Source organism: Berkeleyomyces rouxiae (genome assembly GCF_048999995.1).
Source record: "Berkeleyomyces rouxiae strain 22BRR77 chromosome Unknown BrBRR77_ptg000004l, whole genome shotgun sequence".
In the NCBI taxonomy this organism is placed as follows: Eukaryota; Fungi; Ascomycota; class Sordariomycetes; order Microascales; family Ceratocystidaceae; genus Berkeleyomyces; species Berkeleyomyces rouxiae.
The window spans coordinates 378,772-402,384 of record NW_027396494.1 but is presented as its reverse complement, the minus strand read 5'-3'; the positions used below and the strand labels follow the sequence as shown (position 1 = coordinate 402,384).

The 23,613-nt window shown below is 55.1% G+C and overlaps 6 protein-coding genes across 6 annotated transcripts; 1 reads left to right on the top strand and 5 right to left on the bottom strand.

The window, feature by feature from the left end:
* Positions 1 to 978: 978 nt before the first annotated feature.
* Positions 979 to 3,268, top strand: BROUX77_004317 (uncharacterized protein; the record flags this gene model as incomplete). Its single annotated transcript, XM_073749066.1, has 5 exons — positions 979 to 1,742; positions 1,840 to 1,977; positions 2,075 to 2,745; positions 2,821 to 3,065; positions 3,155 to 3,268. The coding sequence occupies 5 exons, from the start codon at positions 979 to 981 to the stop codon at positions 3,266 to 3,268; spliced, it is 1,932 nt and encodes a 643-aa protein (XP_073604774.1).
* A 508-nt stretch (positions 3,269 to 3,776) lies between these two features.
* Positions 3,777 to 5,033, bottom strand: BROUX77_004316 (uncharacterized protein; the record flags this gene model as incomplete). Its single annotated transcript, XM_073749065.1, has 2 exons — positions 3,777 to 4,928; positions 5,004 to 5,033. The coding sequence occupies 2 exons, from the start codon at positions 5,031 to 5,033 to the stop codon at positions 3,777 to 3,779; spliced, it is 1,182 nt and encodes a 393-aa protein (XP_073604773.1).
* A 2,941-nt stretch (positions 5,034 to 7,974) lies between these two features.
* BROUX77_004315 (uncharacterized protein) lies at positions 7,975 to 9,763 on the bottom strand (the record flags this gene model as incomplete). The annotated part of the gene is made up of 3 exons (XM_073749064.1): positions 7,975 to 8,753; positions 8,816 to 9,555; positions 9,636 to 9,763. 3 exons carry the CDS (start codon positions 9,761 to 9,763, stop codon positions 7,975 to 7,977), a joined length of 1,647 nt encoding a protein of 548 aa, XP_073604772.1.
* A 910-nt stretch (positions 9,764 to 10,673) lies between these two features.
* Positions 10,674 to 13,484, bottom strand: BROUX77_004314 (uncharacterized protein; the record flags this gene model as incomplete). The annotated part of the gene is made up of 2 exons (XM_073749063.1): positions 10,674 to 11,500; positions 11,561 to 13,484. 2 exons carry the CDS (start codon positions 13,482 to 13,484, stop codon positions 10,674 to 10,676), a joined length of 2,751 nt encoding a protein of 916 aa, XP_073604771.1.
* Positions 13,485 to 14,319: 835 nt separating this feature from the next.
* Positions 14,320 to 17,463, bottom strand: BROUX77_004313 (uncharacterized protein; the record flags this gene model as incomplete). The annotated part of the gene is made up of 5 exons (XM_073749062.1): positions 14,320 to 16,391; positions 16,460 to 16,849; positions 16,917 to 16,981; positions 17,044 to 17,171; positions 17,230 to 17,463. The coding sequence occupies 5 exons, from the start codon at positions 17,461 to 17,463 to the stop codon at positions 14,320 to 14,322; spliced, it is 2,889 nt and encodes a 962-aa protein (XP_073604770.1).
* A 1,978-nt stretch (positions 17,464 to 19,441) lies between these two features.
* On the bottom strand, positions 19,442 to 21,428 carry BROUX77_004312 (uncharacterized protein; the record flags this gene model as incomplete). Its single annotated transcript, XM_073749061.1, has 2 exons — positions 19,442 to 20,565; positions 20,633 to 21,428. The coding sequence occupies 2 exons, from the start codon at positions 21,426 to 21,428 to the stop codon at positions 19,442 to 19,444; spliced, it is 1,920 nt and encodes a 639-aa protein (XP_073604769.1).
* Between the last annotated feature and the right edge of the window lie 2,185 nt (positions 21,429 to 23,613).

Here is a 23,613-nt window from a genome sequence, read left to right as displayed (position 1 = left end):
CTTGGTCTGGCACCTCCTCCTCACCTTTTCACCAAGTTTGAACCCCCCTCATGACACTGTATTCAAGGCTTCCGCCGAGACCATGACGGTCACCGTCACTGGAGCCTCGAACTAAGTAACCAACTGTGTCTGGTCGGCTGCATGTGTTGAGACGACATCGCCAGAGGGTTCACTTGGCTCTCCTTGTGAGTCTTTTCAATACCTCGCTGACTACTCCTCCACGACCTCCGTTTACATGCCCTAGTCCAACCTGATTGCCCAGCTGCGATGCCGTACCGTGTGCCGTTTCGCTTTTCCTTTTCTTCGTATTCCGACAGAATCTGCCTCTCCGTTTGGCCGCAGAGGGCTTCTTGCGCCGAGAAATTAACCAGCAAACGCCGGATATACACGCGTTGTTTATTGCGTCTACTCTCTTACACTTGTGTTTGGCTCTACGGCCACACTCGTGGCCACCGCCTCTCCCATCTACAGCCTTTTTCTTTTATTTTTCTTTTGTGCTACCACACTTCTTTCATGTAGCCATCTTTCTCTGTCAATTTCCGTCTTTGGCTTTTGGAATCACGCCTGGTAGCTGCCTTAAATTGATTCAATATGGCCCGCATCCGCCCCTCCATATCTGCGTATGCGCCTTGGGGTCTCTGAAAAAGACAGCCGGGGCTTTGCTTTCGCTCCCCCCCTACTCCAGAGCTGACTGTACTGGATCTTTATACAACCTCCATATTATTCAGTTCTACACATAGTCCCCTGTTGTATTCCTCTGGGGGATGAGGCCTCTGTGACCAAGTCTTTGTTCTTTGTTCCTCCAGGTACTTGGTGACCAATACCCTGACATTGCTACGAATAACAGAGCATCACTGAGATCGTGTAAGCTAGGGTCGATCTCACTGGACTGAATGTACTTATCTTCGTCTCAGCGCCATCCAGAATATACCAGTTCATACTTGCTAGTAGCTCAGCTCCAGCCTATATACCGCCCTAATGGCTTCTAATCGCCCAGGCGCTTCTACAGACTTTCTTTCACCCTCGTCCCCACCGCCACTATCGTTCTCGGAGGCCCCGTCGCTACAGCCTAACCAGGCCCCAAGCTGCAGTCAGGACGAAGGTGGAGATACGGAGCAGGCTCCCGGACCCGCCCATTGGCCGCGGCCTTCTATTCCATGTATGCCGCCCAGCCAAGTCGGTGCGGTTTTCACACATCTTCAGTCGTCTACTATAAGAGGAAATGCAATATTAGATAGGCATTACCAGCACCATCGCTACTCTCATAGCCAGCAAAACCCACGATATTCGAGGGACTATTCTCGCCAGGACCTTTCATACGCCCATGATCCAGCACCCATTCGGCCTCCAGTCTTCTCGTCTACAAAGCATCACAGTGACAATACGGCACTACTTAGAGACAGCCAGTCGGGCGATAGTGAGGCTATCGCTCGTTCGATATCGAGACTTGGAGACCAATCACACCAGACTTACCACCCTCCTACCTGTCCAATAGACCGCAAACCAGAAAGCATCAACATGTCCCGCCCATATGGTACACTTGATACCCTCCCACCACCGCCCCCACTGGGACTTGGCTCTACCTACGACACCGACCTCTCATACTCACCGTGCTCCGGGCCGGCCGGGCTCAGCTACAAGACCATGTCCGACAGCGGCGGCCCGAACAGTCTCTCTCCCTCGCAGCCCAGCCCAGCAGCCACTAACGCCAAATTCCAGAAGCACAAGATGAAGAGATTTAGGTACGTCCTCCTTGGCAAATGCGGAAGACTCGCCGCCGCTCAATTGGCACACCTACTCACCAATGTAATTCCGACTTCGTCCTCTCGCACCTCACAGATTGACACACCAGCAAACCCGCTTCCTCATGAGCGAATTCGCGAGTCAGCCTCACCCGGACGCCCTTCGGCGCGAAGAGCTGTCGCGGCAGATTCCCGGGCTGAGCCCGCGGCAGGTGCAGGTGTGGTTCCAGAACCGGTAGGCCCTTGTTTCTTGCTCTTCTTCTTCTTGTTCGGAAGCCTTGTCTTTGCTGCTCTGCCTACTGCTTCTCCTCGGCTAACCCTTTAATCTGCAGGCGCGCCAAAGCCAAGCGCCTCACAGCCGACGACCGCGACCGCATGATTGGCATGCGGGCTGTTCCCGAAGGCTTTGACAATCTCAGTGCTCTGCACAGCCAATATGGAGCCATCCATAATCTTCACCCAGACAACTTGATGAACTCGCAGCAGTCGCAGCAACTCCCTCCGCCCTCCCGGACTTCTCTTGTCGGCATGTCAAACTATCCCGTGCCTAGCTATCCTTCCACCTTCACGCCACTGCTAGACCCTCTCCACCAGCCTTCTCTGGCTACCGCTGCCCACCACCATGGCAGTCTGCCGCAAGCCCAACTCCAGTTACTCAGCCACCATCAGCCCTCTATGCGGCATGCAAACGTCGACACCCGGCCGTATCCGTATCCCGAGGCCCATGACTTTGTCTCAGAGCCAGGCCACGCTAATCACCAGCACCAGAGCTATGATAGCAGCTTGCTGCAACGCCCAGTGGCGACCCGCGATTTATACGTGCCCCACTGCTCTGAGCCATTCCAAGTTCTAGGGCGGGTGGAGGAAATCGGCTCGGGCCCACGCATAGGCTCGGCAAGCGGTCGCCAGCCATTGGGCCCCCCACAAGTTCCGATGTACGCCCCGGGAGCTGGACAGTATCCCGATTTGGCCAGCTCACTGACTAGCACGTGCTTATATTCAGGTTTGCCGCCTACATTATCCCCATTACACCAGCTGCCAACTCGCTCTCACTAACTGTTTTCGTTTGTCCGATCAGCTCCGCTTCCCAGCCTATCCACCAGTTGCCCCCTCATAGCCACAGACGAAGCTCGCCATATCCCAGCCATCCAGGGCCACAGCTACTTCCCAGGCCCCAGAATAGCATCCCAGCCCGCCCACACCGACACCGTTCCACCCCCCAGCATCGAGTCTCTCACGCCCCTCCAGTCCTACACCCACCACCCCACAGCCGTCACGGCCGCCACCTCTCTGCCCGTCGCTACGGAACTGGGGTCTCACAAGGTCCGCGAGATTGCGTCGTCTGCGGCCGAAAGCACACTGGGGGCAGCGAGGATGATACAGGCGGACTGGCCAAGGTCTCGGAACTACAGGCCACCTGTCTGTACACCAGAGAGACGCTGTTCGCCGGCTTCCGGCCAGAGTCCGGGGACTTCTCCGGCGGTGGACCCGGGCTTATGAACATTGACAGTGTGGCATCTCCCTAGTGTATAACTGTCCAGGGGTCTTGTGGCTGGCTTTTCTTTGTTCTCCGTCTTGATAGATCTTGGGGTGGTTTTTTTTTTCTCGCGCGATACATTTGTTCTACTGCCAGAGTTTGTGATTCCTTGTTGGTGAATCTTTGTTTTCCACAACTGCAGAAATGATGTGGGTATTTTCTTTGATACGGTTCTCAATGTCACAGCTATTCGGGAAGAAAACAGTGAAAGTGAAATGCTGAGTGAAGTATATTCTTATGCGTGTTGAGAGTCTAGCTACTAAATCAAGTTCACAACAAATGGGTATATGTTTATGAATGCTCTGTGTATATCCTTTGCTCCATAGATCCAGTATGTCCTGTGGTATAAGAGACGAGTATGTGTATACTGCAAGTCGAAATACAGCGGCCCATGATGGTGAGATAGCCAGCCGCTCATTAATAAGTCATATCATTGTCGTGCCTTGATGGGGAGGTGTTCGTTTTTTTTTCGTTTCTTATTGTTTTCTTCTAGTTCTTTAGTCCTGGTGGCTCCACTTCATGGCACCGGGCACGCGGGCGTCCTTGACAACAAACTTGCAGTTCTTGAAGGTGGTCCACAGCGAGACCCAGAAGTTGCCGTCCTCCTTGTAGTACAGGTCGCCCAGCACGGGGACCAGAGCCTCGGTGGCGTCCTCGGCATAGTAAAAGGGGATGCGCGAGAACAGGTGGTGCACGACGTGGGTGCCAATGATTCCGTGGAAAACGTAGCGGTCAATCCAGCCGTAGTTGCGGTCGACAGTAGCCAGGGCACCCTTGACGTAGGACCAGCTGTCAGGCTCGTAGTGGGGGACGTCGGGGTGGGTGTGGTGCAGATAGGTTATGGCCACCAGCCAGTGGTGGACCCAGAAGTAGGGCACGACGTAGAGCAGAGTCATGTTAGTCCAGCCAACATTCAGGCCCAGCTGGTAGACGCAGAAGGCGGTGATGGCCAGGCCGACGTCGGACATGAAGATGTAGAAGGCCTCGGTGGGGCGGAACACACCGCTCCAGGGGTCCAGGTGGCTGCGGCGGTACCACGCGGTCTCCTTCTGCAGCGACTCGGGGCCGGCGGTGGCGTTGGTGAGCAGGTACAGCGGGAAGCCAACCAGCTGGTGGGCCATCAGGCGGACTAGAGTAACAATGGGCACGTCCTCGAACAGATCAGGGTCGACGAGAGCCGCGTCACGCTTGGCCGAGTGGATAGCCTCGGTGTTGGGGACAAAGGCCATGTCCTTCTCCATGTGGCCAGTGTAGCGATGGTGGCGCGAGTGCGAGTACTTCCAGCTAAAGTAGGGCACCATGAGCATGGAGTGGGTGGCCCAGCCGATGATGTTGTTGAAGCGGGGGTGCAGCGAGAAGGCTCCGTGGCCGCACTCGTGGGCCAGAATCCAGAGACCCGTGCCAATGAGGCCGTTGACGTAGCCGTAGGCGCCCCAGGCGGCCCAGCGGAGGTACTGGTTCTCGAGGCCGGGGATGTACTTTTGGGCAGCCCACATCAGGGAGAAGAACATGGCCAGGTCCTTGATGAGGTACGACATGGAGATCCAGACCTTGGGCTTGAAGCAATGGGGCGGGACGGCGCTGCGCAGCTCGTCCACGGTCGGGAATTCCTTCTCGGCCTTGGAGGCGGCGGCGGCCTTCTTGTTGGCCTGGGCGGAGGAGAGTCAGCAATGGCCGGCCGGAGCGAGACGAGAACGGCAGAAGGGCAGGAGGTGGGAGCTTACCGTAGTGGCCCGGACAGCGCTGCCAGACATTTTCACGAGGGAGGAAAAGATCAAAGGGAGGAACACAAGTGAAGAAACTTTTAGAGTCTCAGCAGCAATGGAGGAGAGAGAAAAAAGAAAAAAAAAAAAAAAAGAACAAAAGAGAGTAGGCACCTTCAGAAGAAAGAAGGAAGAAGGAAAAATTTCCAGCAAGAGAGTGGCTTCTTCTTTTGGGGGGTGCTCCTTCTATTCTCCGGTGGAGGAACAAGAAAAGAAGAAAAAAAAAAAGAGGCAGGAGCCACAAACGGAGAACAACAACGGGGGAACAACAACGGGGACACACAGACACAGACACAGACGACAGCTCAAGAAACACGCAAAAGAGGAGAGGCAGAGACAGAGACAGAAGCAGATTCAGATGCAGCAGGGTCGTGGAAGCCAGCGAGGGTCCGGCTACTTGTAGGAAAGCTACAAGGACAAGGAGCTGGGGAAAAGAAAAGAAAAAAAAAAAAGAAAAGGAGCCCCCCTCCCCAGGGAGAGGAGAGAAGAGAGGACAACGAGAAGGAATCATAGAAGCATGTGTATGAGCCAGCAGAGACAAGGCGATCGATACCAGCGTCCAGCACTCCCAATGGCTCAGGAGGAAAGAAGGGGTCTTTGCCTTCAAGCGTTCAGTTCAGGAGGACCCTCAGGAGAGCCCATCAGCGAGCAATTGGGCGGCATGGGGCGGAGATAAGCCCTCCCCGAGCAAACATGCCATGGAAACAGACAGCAGCAAGCATACACGCAAGTATACGCCCGTCTGTATCTGGTGCCTGACTGACTGTCTGTCTGCCTGTCTCTGTCCACCCTGCCTTCTCCACGCCAACCCCGGGTCTCGCCGTCTTCCAGTCTGGCTCGATGGATCTTTGGACCACAGACGGCGGACAGCCAGCCAGGGCTAAAAAAGCGTTTGGTGGGGACTCTTGGGCCTCTCTTGTTTTAGCCTGACTCCTAGCTCCTTTTTTTCTGCCTGGGTAGCTCGCTGGCTCGCTGGCTCGCTCCGGCCGGCCTTCCCTTGCTCTGGCTGTGTAGCCAATTGAAGAGGCACGATTTGTCCGCAGCCGACAAGCCTATTCGGATACGTGTAGACAGGCTGGGTTGTCGAGGATGAGGGTTCGAGGACGAGGGGTCGAGGCTGCTGTGAAGCTCTGCGCTGGCACTTGTCCATGGTTTTTTTGGGGTGTTGTGACTTGTACAAATGTATTGTTGAACTGCATAATAGCTAGTTTGTTAGTAGTCAACTAACTATAACTAACCAACTGTCCTTCTCACTTATACCCTCCTCTTACATTCCAGCTTGCTCCTTATCTGATCTCATGCGCCTGCCATGACCTGTCGCTGCATGTACCTGTAACTGTACCTGTACTTGTGGTTCTGGAATCACATGCAAAGGGGGAAGCAAGCGAAAGGGGTAGCCACGAGGCATAGCCGCTAACCCTCAGAACCCTAGCCACCCATAATCAATCCTTGGGCTGTGTCCTGGGGCTGAAATTTGCGCCGTCAAGATGTAAGCCCCCTCCTCCTCCTTCTCCTCTAATCCGTACCTGTCAATCTCTGTCTTTTCTGGTGCAGGTCTTGTCGGCATCCGCAGGTTCGCAAGCCGATGGAATCCAAAGGGCGGGGGATATGTGTCTAGACTTTTTGCTACAGTATCTGTACCTACTTGGTACTTGGTACTCGGTACCGGCTCAAGGCAGAGCCGCAGACTGGGCCTAGTTTAGGGCGTCCCCTGAAAACAGAAGGAGAAGAACAAATGTGGCATCTAGAAGGCAAAATGTAACCCTAAGTTGTTGAAGTTGCCTCTGATTGATCCAGGTTTCTTTTTTCTTTTTCTCTCTTTTCCCCCCTCCCCTTCTCTCTCCCTTTTCTCGCCACAGTTTCCATCTTGCAGTTCAACGTGCCGTGAACGTACAAGTACAACGAATGTACAGTTAGTTAGCTCGCTAGTTAGTTGCAGGGAATTTGTTCGTTCGCTGAAGGCTGTTCGCAGAATGCAGAATGTGGCGTGAAAACTCTGCACCATGCAGTGTGAATTTTTGTTGAGAACAAAAAAAAAAAGACAAAACCTAAACGTACACTTTGTAGTGTAGTACCTAGTGACTTGTACTTGGTACATCAACGCTCTCTCTGTCTGTCTCACCGCCTTTATACCTCTCGCTTTTCAAGGGTCCAAGACTCTAGCTCTAACTCTCTTAGACTGTTTGTTTGTCTTGCCAAGAGCCGCCCACGTATACAATTCAGAATGCGTTCCGTTGCCTCTCAAGCCTGGTTGCATTTAGCCTTGTCTGCCCCTGAGCTTGTTGAGTTTAGCCTTCGACATCAGAGATAAGACGGCTGAAAAAGTGTATGTATACATACATGGAGGGGTTTTTTTTTCTCTTTTTTTGAGTTGCCCCCTTTTTTCGACAGGGATCATAAACCCTAAATGTGCGCTGTTCTTTCAACAATCACAGCAACCCTAGCTCGCTTAGCTCAGTTGGTTAGAGCGTCGTACTAATATTCTATCACGGAATATCAAGTAATGCGAAGGTCGCCAGTTCGACCCTGGTAGTGAGCATCACATCAGCCTTCCTTTTTGAAGACGGGTCTTGATTTTTGATTTTTGATTCTTTTTTCTGAATGTCGTGCACAAACCGTAGAGACACGCCCAAGAACATGGAAAAGTTGAAATATGCATAAAAATTAATAAAAAGCAAGTCAAAAAGTGTGTATGGTCTTGTTTGGGGCCACGCGGACGAAGGACAGCCTCTGCGCTGGGCAGGTGGGAGACCTCCTGTCATTATACTTTGGATTGTGGGGTTTCTGTATGCATGGTTTTAGGTTTTGGTTTTTGCTTCTGTTATGTATTTTTCCTGGTACTAGAAATAGTCCCCTGTCGTATGTCGAGAATCCCTCGCGAGTAGACAGGTAAATAAAGACTTTCATCATCAAAAAGTGTGTCGCACGTTAATCACTGTCTCGCCCGCTCCTGGCCGTCTCCGTCATACCCATGGATACCCCCGGCGCTCTCCATCGTAAAAGGCGACGCTGCAGGCCCATCCAGCACGGCAAGCTCGTCGCCACTAAACATGCGCGGCAGCAAAAACGTGCGTACGGGAATCAGCAGCATGATGAACACGGGGAACCCCACCGCAGCAATTGTCTGCGTGATGGCAAACGTTGCGCCGAAGCCGACCAGCTCGATAGCCACAAACAGCCAGACGGCGCGATTGCGCACGACGCCGTGCGCGCCAGACCGCTCGCACGCGCGCAGCGGGTGGTTGCGCGGCGTCAGCTGCCGGTCCTGCGCGAGAAAGACTAGCTTCGCCGTGATCCCGTTGCCCTCGAGCGCCTGGACGCCCATGACGAAGAAGAGCCCCGCGAGCACGCCGTGCGGGATCAGGTGGAGCACGTCGAGCAGTGGTCCGGTCATGGCGACGAGTGTCAGTAGGCCCTGGGCGAGGTTTGAGACGCGCTGCTCGACGACGTGCGTGATGACGGGCGCGGCGCGGGGCTTTTCGTCTGTGCTGGCATCGAAGAGTGGCGGAGAGCTGGTGGCGGAGGCGTCGGGTAGGCTAGTGACGCAAAGAGATCTGGTGTGGTATGGGGCCTGGGGAATCAGGCCATTGGGAAACGGGAGACCTAGAACACCGGCGATGCCTGTGGTAATGCCGAGGAGAAATAGATCCCAATGAAAGCCGGCAGGCTTGCGGAGGGGGAACTCGGTGCCCTGGGCAATTAGAGACGAGACTGCGAGAGGAAGCGTTAGCAGAGAAGGCAGAGCAGACATGTAGCCAAGACAAACAACATACCGTTGTGGTCAAACCAGAATAGCACCGTCAGCAGCACCGCAAACGGCAGCGCCAGAAACGCATCGCCCACCGAGACGTTGCGCGGGTCCACGATCCACCCGCTACGGCCCGTCGGCTCAAACGCCGTGCCAGTCGGCAGCACTTCGACGTCGACACTGCGCATGCGGCCAAAGTGCACAAAGCCGGTAAAGAAGACAAGCGTCAGCGGCGTGCCGTAGTCGGCGACAAACACACGCACGGCGTGCAGGAACAGCGGACCCTCGCCGAGCTTGGCCGCCGCGTACGCGACCATGAACACCAGCAGCGCCAGCGCAATCGACAGGTAAAACGCCTCGGCCTCGGCTGGCGTCGCCGTGTCTAGCCGCGCAAGCACCTGCACGCCCTTTTGGATATAGATGCAGGCGACGTAGAAGCCGAAAATGTCGCACGGGAAGCGTGTCACGTAGCGGAGCAGGTTGCACGAGTTGGTCACGGCCAGCACGGTGTGCAGCACGGCGGACCACAGGCCGATCCAGCACATGAAGGCCATGTAGTCGACGCCCGACGAGTGCATAATGTCGTACACGGTGTAGTTGAACACGGTGATCGGCCCCGTGACGCCGACAATGACAAGCGGCTGGCATGCAAATAGCGAGAAGACGACGGCGCCGAGGACCGACGCCAGCAGGACCTCGGTCACGCCGTAGTGGTGGTCGGTGCTGGCAAACATGTCCAGCGAAAAGGCCAGCGCCGGAAGGATGCTGCGCAGAGCTGCGGCGTTAGCTGGGGGCCCGTCCATTCCATCAATCACGGAAGAGCGCTGGGGGGAGGGTCCACTGACTTGGCAAAGAACATGTACACCGTGGCCGGTACCACGCGGTAGTCCCACGCATCGCGCCAGTCGCTCACGTAAAACGGCACGCGGCGGCGGAGGTCGCGGACGATGCCCTGGCACAGCGCGGGCTTCATGGCGGCGCTGGTCGGGAGCGGGCGTGCGGGACGCGGTGTGGCGGAGCAGCGGATGAGACGACGACGAGGGGCGCGGGGGGGAACTGCCGAGACAGTAAAAGAGAGTCAGAAAAACACACACAGACAAAACAAATATGAATAATACACCCTCAGCGGTATCCCTCAACAAGTGACACCATCTGACCGCTTCTGTCAAACATGAAAAAAAAAATGAAGCTCAAGTGAAGATGAGATGAACATGGGCCAACGTACAGGCAGTTGCTTTTTTGAACTTGTAAGCGGAAAAGATTTAAGTGGGGTCCCAATGAGCGGTGATCTTTTTCCCTAAAATGACACAGGCATGTGCACTAATTAGGACTCTGAACATTGCCCGATACGGAATTCCGCCCATGGGAAAAGTCACATTACACGATATTCATTGACATGCAAGATCGACCAACATATGCACACAGTGAGCCCAAGAGGAGATTAAGATGGCATCAATGAGAAGAGAGAGGGAGAGAGATATACACAGCTCAAAGCAGGAAGAGCTCTCCCCTGACGCATATAAAAAAACACAGGGCTGGAAAGCCCAGGACAAAAGAAAGACTGGAAGAAATGCCAAAGGCCCAGAGGACGACGACAACGACGACGGTGTATTGTTACAAATGGTGAGAGTGAGAGTGCATGGGAGAGAGAAAATAGAACCCGAGAAAAAGAAAGAAAAAAAAAAAACGCCAGCAAACTAACAAAAGAGAAACAAATGCAGACAACCAAACAATCAATCAAATCAGAGACACAGCACATCAGCCCAAACTGATCCGAGACCGAGGCCGAGACCAAAGCTACTAGAGGCAGAAGGACACACAAGAGTCTCGCGACAGCGACAGCGGCAGCGCTGTACAGCGACAGCCCCAACGACCCGCCACATCTACCGCTTACCGTCCACGGGCTTCTGGCTCTCAAACGACGCCGACGGGCTCGGCGCGCCGCCCAGCGGGCCGTCGACGTCGCCAGCCTCAGGCTCAGCCGCCTCTGGCGCAGGCACTGGCTTTCCCAGGCCGGGGTTATCGCCGCCAAAGAACTTTTCAAAGTCGCCCTTTTCCTCAAACGGGCGCGGGCCGAGCAGGCGAACCATGTCGTCGCGGGTCAGGACCTCTTTGCCCAGCAGCTCCTCGGCGACGAGGCCAATCTCCGTCTTCTTGCTGGTCAGCAGGGCGCGGCAGCGGGCGTAGGCCTCCTCGACGATGCGGTGCACCTCGGCGTCAATCTGCTGCGCCGTCGACTCGGCAAACGGCTTCTGGATCTGGTTCGGGTTGTTCTCGTAGTGCATCGGGCCAACCTTCTCCGACATGCCCCACTCGGTCACCATGCGCTGCGCCATCTGCGTGACCTTTTTGAAGTCGTCGCTGGCGCCCGTCGTGACCGTCGGGAAGTGCATTTCCTCCGAGATGCGGCCGCCCAGTGTCATGGCCATGCGGTCCATCAGCTGCTCGACTGTCATCAGGTATGCGTCCTGCGGGAGGTACTGCGCGTAGCCCAGGGCGCCCTGGCCACGCGGGATAATGGACACCTTGAGGAGCGGGTCGGCATCCTTGAAGAACCAGCCGCAGACGGCGTGGCCGGCCTCGTGGTAGGCCACCGTGCGTTTCTCAATGGGGTTGAGCACGAGAGACTTGCGCTCCAGGCCGCCAATCACACGTTCAATGGCTTGCTCAAAGTGGATCAGAGTGACAGACTCAGCATTGGCACGGGCGGCTGTGACAATCATGTTAGCACACGTATGAATAGCAGATGATATCTAGACTTGTTACTTACCAACCAAGGCAGCCTCGTTGACGACGTTGGCAATGTCGGCACCGGAAAAGCCCGGCGTCAGGGTAGCCAGACGGCCAGTCAAATAGTCAATCTTCTCGTTGGTTACAATCTTTTTGAGATGTACGGTAAAGATCTCCTCCCGGCCCTTCATCGTGGGCCGGTCAATGTAGATGTGGCGATCGAAACGACCGGGTCTCATCAACGCCTTGTCCAGCACATCGGCACGGTTGGTTCCAGCCAGCACAACAATCTGCTCGGCCGTGTTGAAGCCGTCCATCTCAGTCAGGATTTGGTTGAGGGTCGACTCGCGCTCGTCATTGCCACCACCCATGCGGTTTGAGTCGCTTCTCGAGCGACCAATGGCGTCAATCTCGTCGATGAAGATGATGCAGGGCGCGTTCTTGCGCGCCGTGGCAAACAGATCGCGCACACGCGACGGACCCACGCCGACAAACATCTCAACAAACTCGGAGCCGCTGACGCTGAAGAAGGGCACGCCCGACTCGCCGGCCGTAGCCTTGGCTAGAAGCGTCTTACCCGTTCCTGGTGGGCCCGACAGAATGGCACCGCGCGGGATCTTGGCGCCCAGGCGCACAAACTTTTCGGGCTTCTTGAGGAACTGCACAAACTCCATAATCTCAACCTTGGCCTCGTCCATGCCGGCCACGTCAGCAAACTTGACCTTGACAGCAGTCTCGTGGTTGAACTTTTTGGCGCGGGACTTGCCAAAGCCAAACATCTGGTTGCCGCCGCGCGAGCCAATCTGCTTGGTGGTCCAGAACATGAGACCGACTAGCAAGAGCGTGGGGCCAAAGGCCATGACCAGGTTCATCATATTGGACTTGCTGGTCCCGTAGCTGACAGGAATGCGCTGCGAAGGCGGGATCTGCAGCTCGTCCTGGGCCTGCTCGAGATGCTTCTCAAACGAGTCGACCGAGCCAATGGAGAAGTAGTAGCCGGTGTTGGCATTGATGCTGCCGGCGTCGCCGTACATGGAGCGCACAGCCTCGTGGTTGAGCTGCACATCGACGCGGCGCTCGCGCACCGTCAGCTTCTCAACGAGGCCCTTGTCCAGGAACATGCGGCGTAGCTCCTGCCAGGTGATTTCGCGCTCGCTGGTGGTGAACATGCCCTGCAGGAAGGGCGCAATGACCATAAAGGACACGATGCTCAGCACAATGTCGTTCATGTTGAGCGAGAACATGTAGGAGCGGGGGCCCTTCTTGTCGTCCTTGTTCTGCTGCTTCTGGCGGTCTTTTTCGTCGGACTCGTGCTCGTTGGCGCTCTGTTGGTTGAAGAAGCCGTGCTTGGGGCTGTCTTCGTCCTTGGCCGGCGAGTGGTCGGCGTCGCGGTCGCGCGTCAGCCTCTCGTTTTCCTCGCGGTTGTGGATATCGTCCTCCAGGCTGCGGCGCTGGCGCTCCGTGTGGCGTAGGGCGTAGTTCTGGGCCATGACGTGCATGAGCCGCATGAGCTTGGCCATCTCCTTGAGCGAAAAGGCCTGTTCAGGGGCGCGGTTGAGAAGGTCACGGAGCTCGGCAGGGGCGCCAAACTCACGGATATCGCGCAGCACCGTCTTGATGACGTCCTTCTGGAAGCCGGTGGTGGTTTCCGAGAACTTTTGCAGGAGGGCCAGGTCGGCCTCGGCGAAGTAGATCCAGCCGGGCGGGAGGTCGTCGTGTTTGGGGTCCTTGGGAGACTGCGGGTCTTTGCTGTTGTTGTCGCTGTGTTCCGGGTCGGACGGCAGCTGCTGTTGTGATGAGGACGGCGGGGTGGTTGAGAAGAGACGGGCGCGGGATCGGATCATGGACACGGTGGGCGGCAGGGCGCGGAGCGGTAATCTGGAAGCGGCCAAGCCTCTGGTGAGCACGGGGGCGGCCCGTGTTAGCCGGGCCATTTGGCCTGTCCGCATCAAGAGGCGAGACATGGCTGGGCGGGCTGGGTTCGGAGGAGGAGGAGGAGGAGGAGGAGGAGGGGAGAGGAGGGGAAGAAGGAAACAAAGAAGCAAGTCAATGTCACGCCAGAGACACGCGAAACACTGGAAACAAAGGCTGAAGCTGCTCTGAAGAAATACGCAACCAGATCTGGCGGGAGGAAAAGGACTCGCGGTGCTCAAAGTCAGTGAGGCAAAGCTGAGCCAGGAATGCTTATAAATCGTAAGCCGGAAGTTGTCAACGGGGAACAGGCAAAACTGACGCACGCAAGGCTGTTGGCAAATTTCCCACCTTGGTTTTTCTGTATGACTGACATTTCAGGCGGAGAGAGGGAGGGGTCTGGTGCTGGAGGTGGTGCTGGAGGTGGCGCTGTGGAGTGGGGCTGTCCACTGGAGTAGTGCCCTGTAGCCTCTGAATGAGGCCTCTGGAGGAACGTCAGCTTTAGCGCTAGCTTTGTGGTGTTGCAACCCTATTGGCTGCCGCTCTAGATAACCCTTGAGAGCTTGGTGTCACGTTTTAAATATAGCGCAAGCTGGTGGGGCAGAAACCTGCTCATCTCTGGTTTTTGATCATAGTTCCTATGTAGTTCGTCCTTGTATTAGTTACCGCGTAGTAGGATACATTACATACGCTTTGATCTGCGCGAAATCAACCCCATGAACATGCTGCCCTGACCATTTCCCCAACCCAACCAGACTGGCTTCTTCTTTCGTAGCCCGCGGTCTTCGCCGACCACCTCCCCCCTCCGCTTTTAATGGCTTGTTGGCCCTCGTCGTCGCCAATATCTCTGCTCAGTATGCAGAGCCTACAGGCGCCTGTAAAGTATCATTACATCTGCTGCTGCTGTGCCTGAAAATTCCCGTTTTCCACCGTTGGATATGCGCCGCCGCTCATTTCCGCCCAGCCCCAGTCCAGTGATATAGGCAGCGAGTAGAGGTCCTGAGGGATCAGCGGCTGTTGCTGCAGCTGGTGCAGTTGGAACGGGAGGCCTGCTCCGTCACCGCCGGCTATGCTTCCCGGAGACAGCGCCGCGCTGTTGCCGGCCATGGGTATTGAAAAGTCTACGTTCATGTTGCTGCTCGTGGCGCTGTCGGGCGTCAGGACAAAATCACGTGGCCAGCCGGCTGACAGTGGGGAGATGGCGTCCATCATGTTGGGGGCTGCTTGTTGCGTTGTGTAGACCATGTCTGGGGTAAGGCTCTGGCGGTTCGGAGGAGGGTAATTGGGGTTTTGTGATTGCTGCTGTCGGTAGGCTTGTTGTTGCTGTTGTTGCTGAGACTGCACTTGGTGATATGGCTGTTGTGATACATGTTGCGATGGCATAGGACCCAAGAACGAGGTCTGGACAGTCGGGAATGGCTGTCTGACACCAGCTGCAGATTCAGACCTCGAGCGGCTTCCGTCGTGGCTCTTTCTCTTGCGGCGAGACGCATGATCCTTTTCTGCCTTTTCTATAACAAGCTTGGCAATGCGTTCAAACTCCGAACACACGCCGAGCATGCGATGAACACCGCCCGTCTCGGCCTCATGGCCCAGCATCGAGAGGAATGTGACGACGCTGGTCATCAGCCTGCAGTCAGACTTTGCTTTGTGATCCAGCGGGTTCTGAAGAATGTTGCCGAACAGGGTGACGAGCGCCGAGACGGGGAAGTACAGAATCATCCACACGCAGGAGTTGTCGCCCTGTGGCACATATTTGATGAGCGATATGGACGCGCGAGCGGCCGCCGTGCAGAGTGCGGCCGATGAGAAAATGCGTGGGTTGATGGGCCGTGAGTTGAGCCCCTGGATGGCGTAGTTGGACAGTCGGCTGGTCCAGTAGCCGTGGTGGATGGACATGCGATGGATGGTGGTTAGACAGTTGTAGTAGGAAAAGTGCAGCATGACCACATGCAGAATTAGCGGAGTGTGCGAGGCTTTGATCTCGTATTCGGGTCGAAAGTCAATGGGGATGCTGTTTTTCCAGTCTTCCAGTTCCTTGTCCAAATCTCCAATGATGTTGAGGTACTCGCCGTCAGACTGCTTGGTAGCCTTAGTAGCATACAGCTTCTTATATACTTTAGCTTCGATACACGCAAATTCACACATTAGCCGGAACAGGTTCATTTTGCTGACGCCGTCAGCCAGCGGAATGTTGCCAATATTGTCGTCGGGGTCGGCATCAGGCAGCTCGACATTCATGTCGTCGTCGTCCTGGGCCGGCGGCCGGCCCGAGCGAAGAGACAGGTCCTTGTCCAGCATGTATGCGATCCAAAAGACGCGCTTGCGTTGCTCAATCTCAATGGGGTTGAGGTTAAAGCCGGTGCCGCGCTTGTGCAAGCCAATGCTGTGACTCAGGCGGATGGCCGTTGCGATCAGCTGCGTTGACGGCTGCGGGTTGGGCGTGCCCTGCATGAACAGCGCCATGCCGAGAAGCGCCTGCACGCTGAGCAAGTCGGCATTGCGCATGACCAGCTCGGAGAAGACGCCCATGGCGTTCTTCAGGTAGTCCCAGGCGATGCAGTCGTTGTCTGCCGGCACCAGGTTGCTCATGACGCGCAGACGATTCGCAATGGCCAGCACAACGTTGATGCTTGCCCACCAACCCGAGCCTTGGTAGGGCTCGCCTGAGTAGTGGCGCTCAACCAGGTGCATGAACGTGGGCTGGTGGAAGAGAGGGAACATGCAGTTGAAATTCTCAAAGTAGTCCTTGAACAGCGACATGGCATCGGCCTTGTTGGGCAGGGCACGGAAGATGGGGCGCGGGAAAAGATCGCCAAAGACTTCAGGCTTCCAGGCCGTCCATTTGTGATCGTCGATGGAGACGTCGGTAATCATGCGCTGGAAGGAGTTGTCGCCCGTTTTTTCGTTGACCCATTCGATTCCCTTGGGCGAGAAGATGGAAAAGCCAGAGGAGGACCCTGCATATAGGGGAAGGGGGTGTTAGTTGAAGCAAAGGCGCAAAGGCTAGTAAGTACACAATACACACCGATATATCTAGTCTCGCCGCTTTGGTTGGTCACCAGAGAACACATCATCTCCGAGAGAGCCTCGACTTCTTCAGGGCCCTTTTCCTCAGGGTCATCCTCAACAGTAGGCGAAAGTGAAGATGCTTTGGCGTCCAGGTTCTGTTCAACAGGGGAGTCTGAGTGGGTTGCGGCGGTCGGGGGAGACGCTTCGGGGCTCTGGGGCGACACGGCACTGCTACTACTCTGCGCAATGCCCAGCACATGTGCAGTTCCGTCAGGCGGTGATGGCGGGTTTGGAGTAGCTGTACGGCTACGGTTCTCTTTGTGGTGTTTTGCTTGCTGATGCTTTTCAGCCAGCTTTTTTTCCAGAGTGGAAAGATCAGTGGCACCGTCGCCGTCGTCAAGAAGACCTGTGTGGCGAGTTAGAAGCAGACACGGGAGATTTTGCTGGTTCGGGGCTAGATAGGTGTGGCTCACCAGATAAACGGAGCAGGTTCTCCATGCGACCAAGGCGGTTCTCAAGGCCCTCGATATATTTGGCCCTGGATGGGGAGCACAAGTTAGTAGCGAGATTCGGCATACAGGAAAGTGAAAAAACACGCACCCCTTGGGCGGACTGCGCTTCTTCTCTACTTGTGTGAAGACGCAGTCGGTCTTGTAGTTAAGGCAGTGCGAGCAGTAGGGAAGCTTGCCGTCGCACTTGATTTTCTTTTTCCTGCACATATCACAGGCCTATAGAGAGCAGGCACACGTCAGCAAAGAACGATAAGAAGAGACTAGCAGAACACACTCTTGCTATGCGCCGGCGCTTGGAATCGTTCAGGTCGTCTAGCATGGTGGCGTCTCCAAACAGCCCAGCGGCCGCAGCAGCCAGGTCGACGGTGAAGGGCGGCACGGCCGACGCGGACACGGGCGCCGGCATGCCGTCGATAGGCGAGTAGCCGCCGAAGATGCGCGGCGGCGAGTTGACCAGCGGCGGCACGGCCAGGTGGGGTGGCATCTGGAACGAGGCGCGGGGGTCCATTGTGTGTGGGAGGGCGGGGAGGGCGAAGGAGCCGGGCGGGCGGCGGCGAAGGGGGACACGGCTGAAAAGCGAGAAACACAAAGGTGGAGGCGGCGGAAAGGAGGCGCACTACAGGGCAAGTATCACAAGGAGCGGGGAATAAGAAGGAGGTGAAAAAGAAGAGATGAAAAACAGAGTGAGGAAGGAAAAAAATCAGTCGATCGGGGGGAGGAGCGCCACACATGTACAAGTACGAGTACGAATGCAGCAAGTGCCGTGTGTGGAAGCTCCAGAGCTCCAAAGCCTCAAAACCTCCAAAGCTAAACTCTCTCTCCATAAATGCGTCGCTTAATTCCGGCCCATAAAACGGGTGAAACACTTGGTCTGTCAGGCAGAAGGATCAACAGAGTGACATGACAATTTGGACGCCAGCCCACCATGGCCGGCCAAGACGAAGAAGCAGAAGAAGCGCTCGTTCGGACAGACTCGTGGTGCGTGCTGGTGAAACCCCCCCCCCCCACAACCCGCCGGTGGTTCATTTGTCAGGAGAAGCCTGCGCGATGGTTATGGGCGCTGGGAGTTGGGACCTGTGACTTGGGAGCCTGTCTTGGGCTGGCCATGTCGTCCCGTGCGCGTGGACTTGACAGACGAGACAACAAGACAAGACAGGACAGGACAGGACTTGGGCTCAGGGACACATGTGTTTCTCCCGCGCCGCCTTTCTCTCTGCACCAACCGGAAGCTTCGGAAACAACAAACAATGACTACGACCCTTCCACGAGGTATATATACCCCACCTGGCTTACCTGGCTTACCTGGCTTGTCTAGATCGCCGAGATCACGGCCTGCCTCCTAGCTTAGCCCCGCCAAAACTTCAGACAGACGTCAGACACGCTCCAGACACTCCTCCGACTCCCCAAACTAACATCTGAGACTTGCCAAACCTGCCGCAGCCCAAGAGTTCTGATGATGAGCCCACTCTAACACACAGACCCAAGTCTGCTTGGAAGAGGCCACCCAGGTTAAGTTTCCAAGTCTTGTTCTGTTTCTTGGAAACTCCCGGCGGTAAAGAAAAGAAGAGGAAGAAGAAAAAAAAAGTAAAACAAAACAAAACACTTGCTGCCAGCCTTCTCATCTCTCTTCTCTTTACCATCCAAAACCCCTGCCCGCGGCTTCTTTGATGCCTCTAACCGTGCTCCCGTTTCTGCGTCACCGTCATCGTCATCACGGCCGTCACGTGTCAAACACATGGCACCACAAACTGCAAGTGTCCAAGAGTACTTGACTGTTTACAATTCTTTCTACACTACATTCCAAACACACACGCTGAATTCAACTAGGGTTTTTTTTTCACTCCAGATATTAAAAAAAAGAACTCTGTGTACATGTGACCAAGCAAGCCTTCCCAATGTGCAATATATGAGTAATTAAGAAAACGAAAAGAAAAAAAAAAAGACAAAGAAGCGCCGTCTCGTCTTTATCGACATTCCATCCACAACACCATGACTCGGCCATGGCTGTCGGTCCAGTGGAAACCAGGTCGGAGGGAGAAAGCATGTGCTGGAGTCTGGCCTTCTGGGGGGGAAAAAAAGAGAGAGAAAATATGTAGGTAAAAGAGAGACGGGAAAGATAATACTGGGGGAAAAGTGCAGAAAGAGGGCATCAAGTATACAGCCCGGCATGTAAATATGTACAAAAGAAGCAGAATAAGAGGCACGTGTCGCCACGAACAAGACCGTCGTATTGTGTTGAAGACGAGATCTCCATGGCAGACACGATAAGAAGAGAAAACGCCGTGTTCGAATGCGAAGCCCAGGCGCCGGGATAACAACGAAAAAAAAAAGCAAAATTGCACTTGGTCAGCTATTTGTAACACTGACTTGAGAGTATGAAGACGCAATACGGGAAGGGATATATGTCAAACGAAATCCAAGGTATCAAGCGCCCAAAGCAGAGAAAACACGGCTGTTAAAATCCAAATCGAATCAGAGCCCGAGCACTACACATCTTCGGAAAAGTGGCCGACTGCAGAGTGTCGTTGGACATCAGGATGTACCAAAGTCAAGCTCCGTCCCACCGTCACAACCTGCGGTAGCTGCACTAGTGAGGCGTGTACTGGATTGACTGACGACGGCGTGGCAACAGGAGACACGGCTGCAAAGTTGTTCTCACGCGGTAGCACGGGGCTGTCGGGGGGCGTCACAAGGGGCAGATCTGCATATGATGTCTCAAAGGATGCTGAATGTGCGGGGCTGTCCCGCATCACCGGGATACCAGAGACTGGGCGCATGGGCGACCCAAGAGCGAAGCGCGTGTTGGGGCTAAGGGGGTCAAAAGTGGAGTCACGGTAGTTGACTGTCTCGGTACTCATGACGCTGGCCCGTGGATCAGTGTAGCCATCCCCGCCGTGTTCGAGCACAGACGGCAGCTTGCGGCCCGAAACACGGTAGAAGCCGCGTTCAGAGTCAGCGGCAGCGGGCGGTGGTGTGTTCAGTTCAGGGGAAGGGGCGGCCTTGATGGCTTTCAGTCCGGGCAGAGATGCGAGTACACCGGGCATGGGGGATGGGTTCTCGAGCATGGCACGACTGGTACCAGGAGTAGAGGCCTCAGTAGGGCTTTTAGCATCTCTTGTAGCACCAGCCGAAGCGCCACCCGTTAGGCCGGTCAGCAGTCCGCGGCCGGTAGTACCATCAAGCAGCCTAATTTCACCGCCGTGAGTCTTTTTCCAGCGCTTGAGAGCCATCATGACCAAGAAGACGATCAGAGCAGCACCGGCAATACCGCCCACGACACCGCCAACAACCGAGTTAGTGGTGCTCGAGCCGCCGCCGCCGCCGTCATTGTCGTTGTCGTCATTGGTGGAGTCGGAAGTGGCGGTCGTTCCGGGCGCAGCAGTAGCTGTAGAGTCAAGAGCGCCGTATATACCGCCAACATAATCATCGGAGCTTGCGGTAGCCGTGGAGTCTGTAGCCCAGGTCGAGCGTGAGCGGGTGGAGGCGGTTCCAGAGGTGCGGCCAGATGACCATGTTCGTGTGGAAAATGCGCCACTAGAGTAGAGGGAGTCGGTGCTGACGGAGGACTTGGCGCCGCTAGCGTACTGGCTGTAACTGTTGTGTTGGGTGGCTAGAGAAACACATGTTAGTGGGTGGTGATAGTGCAAAGTCGTAAGTTTGAGTGGGGAAGTACGAACAGGCAAAACTGTTGGAGTCAGAGGTTGAGTTGTAGAAGCCAGCTAGGGACCCTGTTCCGGTAGGATACGGAGGCGACGCAGTACCAGCGGTACCGTACATGGAAGAAATGTAGCCCGTAGGGTATGCCACTCCATTCGGTACGGCGTCGGTGGCAGATGATGCGGAGTTAGGGTCCGAGATTGAGGTGGAGGTTGAGATTGATGAGACAGGCGTGGCATCGAGTGAAACGTAGGGATTTAAGTCGGCGTCGTCGGTGGGCTGAGTAGACGACTCAAAGGTTTGGCTGGCGATGAGATCTGAGAGAGGAGTTGACTGGGAGCCAGCCATGGCGGCGTCGGATTCAAGGGATGTGGTCGAGGGGGCTGAGTAGTCAAGAGCAACTCCGCCTGGCGTGGACGATAACAAGGGGGCAGACCAGGTGGTAGGATTTCCCACTTGCACTGTTAGGCCGCTAGCAGAGTTTACGATTTGCGTGACATCGGCCTGGGTGACTGTAGCAACCTGGATAGGGCTTCCGTCCTCCTCGACGTAGTGCACGAGATGGACGGTTTGGATAATCTGCTTGACGTTCTGGTTGTTGGACGAGTCGGTGGCGTCTCGTTTTTTTAGGTCGGCGATAGGGGTAATTTCTGCGGGTGCAGGGCTGGCGTGGGCACCAGTCTCAGTTTGGGGGTTTTGCGAGTCGGGCGGGTTGTGGAGTGGGCGTTTACGAGAGTTGTGGCGAGTGTGGGCTCGCAAGTGAGATTCAGACTTCCAGCTCGGCGAGAGCGATAGACGCTGCGAGGATCTGGACATTTCTCGAGGGGTGAGGCACAAGCAGAGCTCGCTCAGCAGGGCAGAGACGCGCGGATTATATGCGAGGCACGCAAGCTCGACAAGATATTTGGTGCGGCAGTGTTTGCGGGCGTTTTGGAAGGAATGGACGGCAACAAGCCAGGAGGGGAAAAGCAAGAGGCGAAAGAAGAGGGCTCAACGCAGCGGGCGAATCGAATCGGCAGGCGCCTCCGGGGACACAGCCTGATGTGTGGAAGACCGGGCTCGAGCAGAGCAGACAGCGGCCAGCCGAACAAGGCGAGAGAGAAGCTGCGTATACGTGTGGATTAAGCTAAGCGGCACTTGTAGTTGGCATTTTACGCGGGCTTCGACTAGCGGCTTCGGCTGGCGAGTAGGCAGGCTGGAATAGTTGGCGATGGTCGACGATGGATTGTTGCAGGAATTTTCTTGTCGCAGGCTGAATTGGCAACACGCTGAGTCGACTTGGCGATGGGCGTCTGACGCAGAAATTCGAAAGTCGCGTGGAGGGTGAAATACGAGGAGCAGAAAAAGAGCAATTATTTTCGGACAACTTTAAAAGAGTGACGGACAAAAAAAGAGAGGAATATAAAGCACCGACAAAAAACACGCAAAGAACGAATGACAAAAAGAAAAACGAACGAAAAGCACGAGCCCAACGGAAGTGAAAAAAGAGGGTTGGGAGTGTCGAGACGAGATGGAAAGGAAAGAAGAAAGACGAGAAAAAGAAGAAGAAAAAAAAAAAAAAAAGGAATGTCAAAAAGGGACGATGAAGAACAAACACGCCAGCAAAGAAGGGCGCGTGAGAAGAGGAAGGTGCAGGCAGAGAGAGCCAAGGCAAGTGCTAGAACTGGAACTGCAGGTGCAGCTACAACTGCGACTGCAACAGCAACTGCACCGCGATGCAGGCACAATACTGCAATGACAATGCAACTGCCTGTACAAGTAATCAAATGGAGAAATTAATGCAGCATCCAATTTCTGATTGGAGCAGCCATGAACCCAGGAGGGCAGGAGGGAGTGAGACGAAAGATACATGTACAATGTACACCTGTACCTGGCCAAATCCCAGACTGGCACCCGCAGCCAAGCTCCCCGCCGACAATGCAACTCTGAATTCTGCGTACATGGCAGAACAAAAGAGAACAACAACAGACAAGATTCTGTCTGCATGTATGCTGCTACCGGACAATTCTTTCAAACCACCATGGAAAAAGGGGCCCCCACTGGACGCCAGGGACATGTCAATACGCCGTGATTGACTTGACTTGACACTCACGTAAAAGACAAAGAAGCCCCAGGAAGCCGCCCCTGGAATGGAACATCCAACACTAGGAACCGCCATGCAGCTGCACTATATGCATATCATATTGCGCATCCATTATATGCATACATGCATACGTGCATATTCCCATACATATGCGCATATACCTACACATCAATGCATCTTACAAGGATACAACCATGGCCAGCTATAGCCCACTATCTAACTCCTGGGTCGTTTCTTCTTCCCCTTCTCGAAAATAACAAAGGGCGCCCAGCTCCAACGCCCGCCATCCCTACGCAGAATGCTCTGCTTGCTTTTTCGACTGTACCTTCAAACAATCGAGCCAGTCAAATCAAATGCACACTTGTCCTTCAGCACTAGTCACTTTTCTCGGCGAACAAGACCTTCGCAGAAAGGGTTCTTTGCTCGTGTGAATGTCTCCCACGCACCAAATACTAGTCCGCAACCATCAACACAAAGGGACGCGTGTAATATTACATAGACAGGCGCCTGTGATCCCTTAGGATACATGCTAGGACCCAATCTCGCTTGACTACAGCAAATCCCCTGCTCCTAGTACCGGTACGAGGACAAGTATGAGTACCATAACTAAACAAGCGCTAGTTAGTACTACCACAACACACAATGCTATACTGAACTGAGCCTGCGTGATCAACCACTTCCTGTCTTCACGAAGCTTACTTGCCGTGTCTGCGTGGGTAATCACATTCATCGTACTGCCGAGCGCTGGCTGAGCTGACAGAAGAGCTTGGACAGTAAGCTCAGCGCCTCAGCACGGAGTCTCGGCGCACAACCACCAACAGACACAGCGCAGCGTGCGAGGGGGGCGGGTCTCGAGAGAATAAGCAGACGAGAAGCCCCGGGTGGCCACGGTTTTGTATTCCATCTTTTGTGTCTCCT